General features: G+C 42.4%; 1 protein-coding gene across 3 annotated transcripts in view; it reads right to left on the bottom strand.

Moving 5' to 3' along the window:
- The window catches only part of LOC115355239 (ELKS/Rab6-interacting/CAST family member 1-like), a 162730-nt gene that overhangs the window by 115526 nt on the left and 37204 nt on the right, over positions 1-10000 (bottom strand). For 2 of the 3 annotated variants that reach the window (XM_030045957.1, XM_030045958.1), the window contains 4 exons: positions 9705-9961; positions 9400-9571; positions 5684-5758; positions 2773-2928 (listed from right to left, as the gene is read on the bottom strand). In XM_030045957.1, the coding sequence (XP_029901817.1) occupies positions 2773-2928; positions 5684-5758; positions 9400-9571; positions 9705-9961 (660 nt within the window). Of the gene's footprint in view, positions 1-1120; positions 1214-2772; positions 2929-5683; positions 5759-9399; positions 9572-9704; positions 9962-10000 lie in introns of all 3 variants that reach the window. The other variant, XM_030045956.1, reaches the window with a different exon arrangement.

Raw genomic sequence — 10000 nt, 5'->3', positions numbered from 1 at the left:
ACCTGGACTGTGACTTTCATGCATGATAAGCAAGAACAAACACAACAGGAAACACAGATCTTTCTCTGGTTAAACTCTCTAAACTTTCAATTAAATTTCTGTAAATGTTATTGGGGAAAAGCAGGGAAACCCTTGGGGAACACCTTGCTGAGACACAGTAATTTGAGCGCTGTGTGCATGCCTCCGCCGAATCTAAACAGAGGTCAAATACAATATTGTTAACAGCACGCATCTCCCCGTTTCTATTAGCTCAGATTTCAGCTGCTGCATCGTCTCCTAGACCTCATGAATTTCTTGAAAGAAGTCCCATTTTGGTGTTTCCAACAACTGAGCTGACAGCTCTTTTGATCAGTGGCCTTGAAGCTGTTGTGCTCACTGTGACTTGACTGATGTGAGAAAATAGGGACCGCTGGATTGACAGCAGCAGATTCAATTATACTGCAACCACAAGAAGAACTTAAAGGAACAGCTCACACAAAATGCAAAAAAAAAAAATATATTTTCCCACTTGCTATTGATATATCCACCAAGTCTGTGTGATTTGGTGATGTTTCCAGTCTGTCTGAGTTTGTGGGCGCTCTTTGGGAGAAAACAGTTTCCAACAAAATTCTTCACTCATGAGCGCTGTGGATTATGTCAGGCATCCGTGTTGCTGTTTTCAGAAAGAGCTGCTGCTGTTGAGTTTTACATTTTCATTTTTGACGGTGTGAGTCCACAAAAAGTCCAGCCCCATTGTATTGGGGTGAGGAGAGACACATTGGAAACCTCACCAAATCACACAGAAACTATCTCGATGGAAATATCGTTTTTCTTGCATTTTGTGTGAGCTGTTCCTTTAAAGCAAGGACTGACTAAAAACACTAAGTATAAACATAGTCTGATTCTCCGTGTTGCTGTCCCTTCCCCACATAAGAAGCTGTCAGCTGTTGCATTGGTTGAGTTGTTTGTTGCTGTCTGAACGCACGGTCACTCTACTGGTTTTCTACTGGGAATCTAATGCAGTGGCAGCCATCAGCCAGTCACCCTGAGAGAAAGAGAAGGACAGCTAAGAAGAAAGAAAACAAGGGACAAACAAACAAACAAACAAACAAACAGACAGACAGAGGTGCGTCTCTCTTACTGCAGACACCTCCTGCTGAAGCTCATTGGCTCGTTGCCTTAGTTCCTCCGTCTCTGATTGGCTGTGAGTCAGCTCCCCCTTCAGCTGCTCAACCTAGCAGGAGAGGAGGGCGTTACCATGACAACAACAAATGAAGACGCTGTAGTCGTTGACCACTTTTGCACGCAACAGCCGAAGAACCGAAGAAGCACATGCTGAAAGAGCAGAAGTACCTTCATCTTCCTTCACCTGAGCTTTTTCAAAGCAGAGGTGAGAGGGTGTGTGTGGGGTGGGTGGTGCAGTGAAGTTCATTTTGTAGCTGTGGAAAAACTTTATTATCAGGGTGATCATCCAAGTGGAATTAAACGAAAAATTGTGCTTGGGTATGAACGAAATGTAGACTAATGAATAGCCAGTCGTTTCAGCATGCTGTTGTTTATTAATATACATCTGGTAGACAACAAACTGACTGAAAACTACTCCAAATAAAACGACAGTGCAATACATAGAGAATATCACTGCTGTAAACAAGAGCCACAGTATGACAACAGCTCCGCATCTGCAAAGACTCAGGTCTTAAAGAGGGATGCATTTCCTCTCATTGATAATCATGTTTTTATATTATTTTATTTTATTTTACTTTTTGTTTTGTTTTTTAATATCTGTCTGGGGCCCAAGGGGTCTTAAAACTGACTCAATGCAAAAATATTCATATAAGCTTTCAAATGAGTAAGAAAAAAGAAAGAGAGCAGAGTTAAGAGGTTTTTTTTTTAACCACACTGCAACACTTTGAGTTAATATAAAATAAACAAATGAATAAAAAAATATGACACGCCAGATCTGCAGATGTTTGTTACAGCAGTTTTGTGTCCCTCCAAGGAAGCCTCTGGTTTAAAATTAATTGAAAAACAAACAAACAAACAGACAAAAGAAAGACAGTGTCATCGTTACCTGACATGTTTTGGATACAGTTTGGGATAGTGATGTCATTCTTACACTCTAATTATAATTGACCTGAATACTGAAGAAACCTTAAATATTCCTGACATGATCATGGTCAGTGGTCCTCTAGATCCTGCAGTAAGCAGTCCTGTGGAGGTGTGTGGGAGCTGAGGCCCAGTTTGTCACAGCACCCCAAGCCTTAAACTATTTGAATGGTGAGAAAGCGTGTTAGAGATTTTGATACATTGGAACCAGGAAATAAGACCTTATTCTGAGTTACAATGACCTATGAAAGGTGGACATTTAATTAACTTCTACCAACTAGTGATGCTCTTCAAGAATACATGGTGTTATGTATTAGTTTGATTAGTGATTCAAGTAGTGAAGTGCAATCAAATAGATTACACCTCAAAACAAATGAACAAACTAAACAAACAGAAAGTATTAACTGAATTGCAAATTGCCCTGCCTCTAGTGCATTCCCACATGAAAAGAGCAGATGTATGTTTTAATGAGTCTGACTCCCACAGTAATACTTAACTTTTGTTCTTGACACTAAATCTATTTCTTCGTGAAAGATGTAAAGAAGTCGGGTTGTTGCCAGAAAACTAAGAATTCCAACTTTGCTTCAAAAAGAAAAAATAAGTAGCCGGGTTAAAAAAAAAAAAAGTGTGTGCATGTGTGTGTGTGTGTGTGTGTGTGTGTGTGTGTGAGTGTGTATGGCCCGTTACCTTGTTCTTCATGAACTTGGAGTGGGATCTGTAGACCTCCATCTGTTTGATCTCCTCCTCTCTCTCCTCGCTGCTCAGAGCTCCGTTGGACTTGAGCATGTTCACCTCCTCCTCCAGCTCCCTCAGACCGCGCTCCAGCGAGCTGATCTTAGAGTCCTGGCATGACAGCAACACACACACACACACACACACACACACACACACACAGAGAGAGATGTTAGGACACTGCACACTTTGATGTACAACTATTGCACACAAAGTTGCAATACATGTGGACACAAGTTTCCCTATAGCTTATTTATCAAACATCTTTGATAAACAAGACTTGGTGTGTTTCATGATGCCTAGACAAGCTTGGTTACATTTTTTTTTTGGCATTGTTGATGCTGAGCAGATCTGGAGGCCAAATTAACCCAGAAAGTCCAAATCAAAAGCCAAAGTACCTGGGATTAGGAAATTAGGGATAGCTCTGTGTTGCTCTCACAAATCATTCAAATGTGAACCACTTCTCTTTTTACCGTGACAGTCACTGCAAGGTTTAGGTGAATAAACAATAAGAGGTGCTCTACCCTGCCTTAAGGATATTTACACCAGGCGCTGCAAGAATAAGGTGAGGAGCACCATTAAAGATCTCAACCGAATAAATAATGGCTTTTTTTCCCCTTTTTTCCCTGCTGGGAAGAAAGTATCAAATACACCAGGCCGGCACTCAGAGGCTCAGGAGGAGCTTCAACCCTCAGGCCACTAGGAGCCTAAATGAGTTCACTGACTCCCCTCCCCGCCAATCATACACATGTATTTATTAGCATTGGTCGGGGTGTAAAACTGAACCGTAAAAAAACAAACCTTTCAATACACAATACACTCTATGAAGTTCTCACCACTGATGGTTGGACCAGTGAGAGTTACTGGACCACGAGTGTTATTATTATATCTTGAACTGGGAGATGAAAAGAGCAGAGCTGCTAACACTTCTGCTGTATGAGAACCACACAACCACACACTTGGCTTATAAACTGATGAATGTATTGAAAGATTTTTTCATGTTTGTTTTAGATAGTCTAAGTTGCCTTTGAAAGAATATTTGCTGATTTTATATATTGTAATCAAATCACTGAATAAAATCAAATGTGAAAATACAGAGAATATTGGATAATAGTAATGTTTTTTTCACCCTAATGTACAAAATAAACCAAACCAAAACTGGGATCCATAAACTGTAATACAAACCGAACCGTGGGATAGTTGAACTATTACATCCTATTCCTATTTAAACTCTTTCATGTGTAAATTGAAGGATCTGGAGGGATTAAATTTCACAGTGGTTGTACATTACATGATTACATGTGACAAACATGATTAACTGACTGACAGACTGAAATTCCCACAAAGTTAGCTATTATAACACTATTTGTCAGATTAAACTCAGGTCAGGTCAGGCTACACTACTGATGTTATACTTACAGTATCTCCAAAACCACACAGGTCTAATGTATAATATCATCATTAACTGACAGTAGTTAAAGTCCCCATCAAATGACCTCACATGAGCTCTACTTCCTGTATCTTCAATGGCGCCATCATCCTGCACTAGTGGGTATGAATTAAAATTTTAACCAATAAAACCTTCACAAATCTTTAAACATCCTCTCTCATCCACCTTTATGCCTTCAAATAATTGTGTGTTTCTCTCCCAAAGTGATATCCAATCAGTTTGCACCTGTGAATGATTCTTCCATGCACTACGTCCGAACATCCTGTTTCAACAGGAAACACATTAAACTAAGAAAGTAAGAGTCCATTTCATGAGGTCTTTAATATCAACAGTCTGTCATGTTTATTTCTTTGACAGGTTAGGTGTGTGACATTCGCCACAGGATAGCTATTAGCTGCTACTACCTGTCTGCTAGCTGCCAGATGAACTGTACCTATAACATCTAGTTACATGCTTCAATTTACACAAATTACACCTAGTTGGTTTGTTGATAAATATAACAAGAACACCATGAGTAGCTGAGTATTACATCTCCTTAATGTAGAGATAAATGATGCACTTGTGTGAGCATATGTTGGCTACAACATCATCCTAATCCTGCATAATCCAGTTTCTGCAGCGCTCCACGATCCAAATGATCTGGACAGTTCTGATATTTTTTAATGAATAGTGCAGACCTGACATAAATAACCTATTCAATAGGAGTCATACTGGCAGTTTAAATATATCTTTTTGACAACTTTCTGAAAACGGATTTTTTGTAAAGCTGGAAATTAAATCAAAGAAGTTTCATCTTCATGCACGACTATGTACAAAGCCTTTTAATGTTGTAATGCAAGGCAAAGGCACGTGGAGCAGACTTTGGGAAAGTATAACTGAGAATTTAGAAAGTGAGGAATGAATACAGATTTTAGCAACCAAAGCTCTTTGATCAAGCAGAGTTGATATCCATTTCACCTGTGGAGCAATATTTAGCACACTGTCTGTACTCTGAGATAATGCAAAGCTAGTGTGTGCCGTCCGCCACATGCACACAGTGTGGTGCAGGATTGCAAGTTATATAAATTCTGCACGCAAAGACATGAAATTGATACCAAATGTCTTGTCACACAACAGTGAGCCCACTGCAGAGCCAATTTGCATTTAAGTCACAGCTTTCCTGTAATGTTGAGCCTTTGAAAATTGTATTTCCTGCACAGTATAAGAGGTGCTGCTGTTCCTGTATCATTTATATTAGTGTGACATCATGTTATCATGCTACTGCATTAGCTGATGATACGTCTCTACACCAGTGTGACCAAAAAAAGCTGTGGTACATTTACTAGAGTTGGCTGGATTAAGTGACACTGATTTCTGATTTACTCTAAGTTCAAACACAAAAATACACACAAATCATAACCCAGAACACAGACTTACCTTCATTTCAATGACAGTCTGCAACGCCTTGGTCTTGGCTGATTCTGGAGCTGCTTCGTACCTCCTGTGGAGCTCCTGAGACACACACACACCACGGTGGTCAGCCAACGGCAGAGAGACAGACACGGAGGGATGGAGGGGTGGTAGGGTGCAAGGAGGAGAGGGTCTCCGGGCAGGGAGAGGGACTGGACGGCAACAGACGCAGAGGGACGGGGGGAAGGTTGGACGGAAGGCAAAGGTCTTGGGGAAGGAGCCGGGAAGGAGGGCGAGTGCTGGAGGCAGCAAGGCGGTGATTGTATGGCCGGGAGGCTACAATGAAATGGGGATGGATAGGAGGACAGGAGGTAGGGTGGACAGCGGGATGGATGGGGGACGAGGGAGGGAGAGGAAGGGACGGGGAAGGAAGGTGAGGAGCGGAGTGGGGGACGACGGGACGGGGAGACAGGGAGGGGAGGAGAGGACCGGAAATGGGAGCTACATGGAAAGGAGCTGGGATAGGGATGGAGGGGGAGATGGGCCGAAAGGGAGGGATGGGAACAGAAGTGGAGATAGGGAAGGAGGGGGGAGGGGGAAGCAGGTGTTTCCCTCTCGCCGATGCTCTGGCTTTCAGCATCCTGGGGTCGATCCGTCCATCCCACATCCTTCCCACTCTATGGGACGCCGCTCGCTAAGCTGATGCTGACGCCGTGTCAGCCTCAAATGCTACTGAATGATCAGCTGCGATGGCTTCAAATGATGATAATGCAATTAATTAGCTCTTGGCTTCAAATGCTTTTTGATTAATCTCACTGATTAGCGTCAAATGCTTGAGAGTAATCTCAACTGTAAATCTAAAGTGCTATTAAAATCCAAATTGTGAGCTTTAAATAGCAGAGATTAAATCAAACGATTGTGCTCAAATGAAGAAATCCAGTCTTAGCTGCAAATGCTAAAGAACATTTCCAAAAACACTCTTCCTGTCAGCGTGTAAAGACTCTTCCGGTCTCCTATGGCAGACTACATTCTCTTCAGACTACACTGCTTCCAAAGCCCATTCGCTTTTCTAACAGAAGTTGGTAGATTCAGACATTTTTCGAAATCCTCAATCAAAATTTGGACTATGCTTGTTTAAATTAGATTAAAAAAGATCCTGTCTGTCTCTTGCTGCCACGACGCCAACTCAGTAGTCCAGTGAAGTGATGGGAGAGAGCAAAAGAGAGAAAGAGAATGATGGTGGAGGGTAAAAAGAGAGGGAGGGAGGGCATGAAAGCAGAGGAGAGCCTGTTGTGGTAGTGCTATTGGAAAAAGAGCGTATGCATCACTGCTTTTCTTTAGAGGACACACACTTACAAGCTAACAAAGACAGCTAATGCATTAGCCAGGGAGCACGCAAACACACATGTGTATATAAAAGCGATGGTAGGTGCCACCGCTGGAGGCATCGCTATGAATGCTGTGAATGCCCACGAGCAGGCACGCACACGCACACACACCAAAAGAGTTCCCACTTTTATTGCTGCGCTTTAGCTCCATCTCCAAGAGGAATTGTTTGAAAAATCATGGTGTTGCTCTGCTTTCAGCGGCTAGGAACGCTCTGCTAAGTGGTAGGGTTCAGAGATAGTGTGATCTACCGATTTGACTCTACAAAATATATGATGTCAGCAGGGCTAACGCAGGAGGGACTGCAGCATAAATGTATGAATGGGGACTTTTACAGTAGCTGCCACTGTAGAAGTCCCAGCTGCTAAGTTTATTCCAAAGACTACATTTCTTACAGGCTGACAGAAGTGAATTACCCATACAAAACTGTTTGGCAATCGTTCAGCTATCAAAAGCATACTTTGTAATCTTGGCTTAGTCTTAAGGCCCTGAGATGTTGACTACACTGTAATTAAAGGTCCATTCAGATGGAGGTTTTTGCTTGCATACTAGTTCTCCTTGGTTGTACATTTTGTGATGTTTCTGTCAACCAATGTGCCATATGGTACTCCATGAAGATCAATCAGATCATCATCTGATGGTTTAGATGGACTACAATTAACGTCTCCTCCATTAATGACTGACCAGCTTGGTGATGTGACACTGCGATCAAGTTGACTGGACAGAAGGAATCAGGATTTTGAAGAAAAGTGAAGTATTTCCATGCATTCAAAGAAAGCCAAATGCAAGGTGTAGATATGGTGTATGGTGAAAGCACGCTAGTAATGTCTGCCGTGAAACATGTTTTAAAGAGTTACACAGTAGCAGTAACAACGTTTTAGGTTTTAAAGCCTTTTGGAAAAGAGTACTGTTTAATTTTCCTCCCACTCCCTTCTCTCTGTTTTTGTCCTCCTCTGCCTCTCTCTCTCTCTCTCTGTCTCCTCTTCTTCCACTCCCTCTATCTTGTTCTCTGTCACTGGAAACGACTGAGTCACTTGCTGCCTAAGCTACATAAATGATGCATCATGTGATATGGAATATGTGAGTGTGTGTGTGAGTGTGTGTGTGCGCAGTTCTCCCTCATAGCTGTGGCCCGTGGTGCATTGCAGTCGGTCTGAGATCAGTTGTTCCTGTCTTTTAATTGTACAGGACAAAAAGACATTTTGAATGGTTGGTACACAGTTATTATTACTGTATTTCATGCAAACTGCCTCCTTACGCATTAAGGGACCCATGAGCAAGGCATTATGCTATGTATGTGAATAGGAATGTTTTTTTAGCAACCATATTTGCTTCACTAAGGCTTCTGATTGGGCTACATGAGTCTGCTTTGCTGTTATTGAATAAATCTGTACTGCCAGGTCTTGTTTACCTGAAAGTAAACATCCAGCTGAACAGCTGAAAGGAAATATATTTTAGTAATCTTGTCGTCTCACTTGTTCTTCCTGTGAAATCAAACAAGCCTGAAAGCCTCTACTGTCAAAATATTTGTGCTTTTATGAAAGAGCAAAACAGACGAGCGAATGAACAAATGCACAGAAGTTAGTGGGTGCACAGCCGCAGCACGAAAAACGCTGAAAGTAAGCCTCCACACTGGGTTATTTTTCTTTTCCGACTGCGACTCTCCCGTTCCTCCACAAAACAAATGACTTGCTCCAGCTGGGTGAGTGTCTTTTTTCCATTCAATTTCCTTTACAACCTGAGATTAAACTGTATATGAGTTTCTGGCAATCTGCGTTTCCTGGGCACATATTGGGCACTGATTGGATTTTTTTAGCAATGACAATATAATTACCTTTGCATGTAGTCTAATCCAGATGGGAAAAAAAAAATATTTTAGCATTTTAGATATGAATTCATATAGTCTGCATCCTGAGTGAGTTCAAAGCTGAGATTTGTACTGAAATCATGTTGTTCAGTAACAATATTGTAACACTAGAGGGAGCTGTTGTTTAAAATAATGAACAATATGGACAGAGAGAAACACAGAGAAGGGTGGGCAGAGAGAGTGATGAGGGAAGAAGAGCGAGACAGAAAAATGGAGAGTGATAAAGTGTGTGTTCCCCTGTGTGTGTTTATCGATGTTGCTGTTTAAAAAGTCGAGCTGTGAGCCAAGATGAGATGCAGCCAACAGCCCTGCCTACATGACACGGTTTGATTTGTACACTCTCACATCTGGCTGTACACACACACACACACACACACACACACACACACAGGAATGCATGCATGCACTCTTTCTCTCATCTGTCTGTCTCTCTGTATCTCTCACTCACAAACACACACACACACACACACACACACACACACACACACACCTCTCTGAGTTGTAGCGTCTCCTTGTCTTTCTGCTCCAACAGGCCCTCTAGATGGTGGATGGTCATCTCAGCGTCAGCCAATCGCCTCGTCCGTTCGTGGTCCTCCTCAGTCGCCCGTGACGACAGACCTTTACTCTGCAGCATCTCCAGTAACTTCTTAATGGACTCATCCCTGATAGACAACAACAGAAAAGTAAAGATTTAACTGTTCATCTTTGAATGTCGGTGGCTCCAAATGAGGCCAAGAGGTCAATGTTTGGATTTTGAAAACTTAAAAAAAAAAAAAAAAAAAAAAAAAACTCCACCTGGCCGTCAAAGTGTGTTTCTGAGTGTCAATTCTCAGCTCCATCTCTTCCACAGTCTTCCTCAGGAGGAAGAGCTCTTTGGCCTGACGCTCGTAGTCGGTGTGAATACGCAGGAAATTCTCCTCCGTCATTTCCTGCGGGGGGAGGGCCTGGTTGCCGAGGTGACCGCCGTCCGAGTAGTCGGTCTGGAGGAGCTGGTTGAGGTCGCGCTGGATGCGGAGCTCATCCTGCAGAGCCTGGATGGTGCACTGGAAATGCTGGCAGGAGAGAGAGAGGAGAGAGAACTGAGGGTGAAC

This window comes from Myripristis murdjan, chromosome 23, assembly GCF_902150065.1.
Source record: "Myripristis murdjan chromosome 23, fMyrMur1.1, whole genome shotgun sequence".
Classification (NCBI taxonomy): domain Eukaryota; kingdom Metazoa; phylum Chordata; class Actinopteri; order Holocentriformes; family Holocentridae; genus Myripristis; species Myripristis murdjan.
This window is presented reverse-complemented; position numbering and strand designations above follow the sequence as displayed.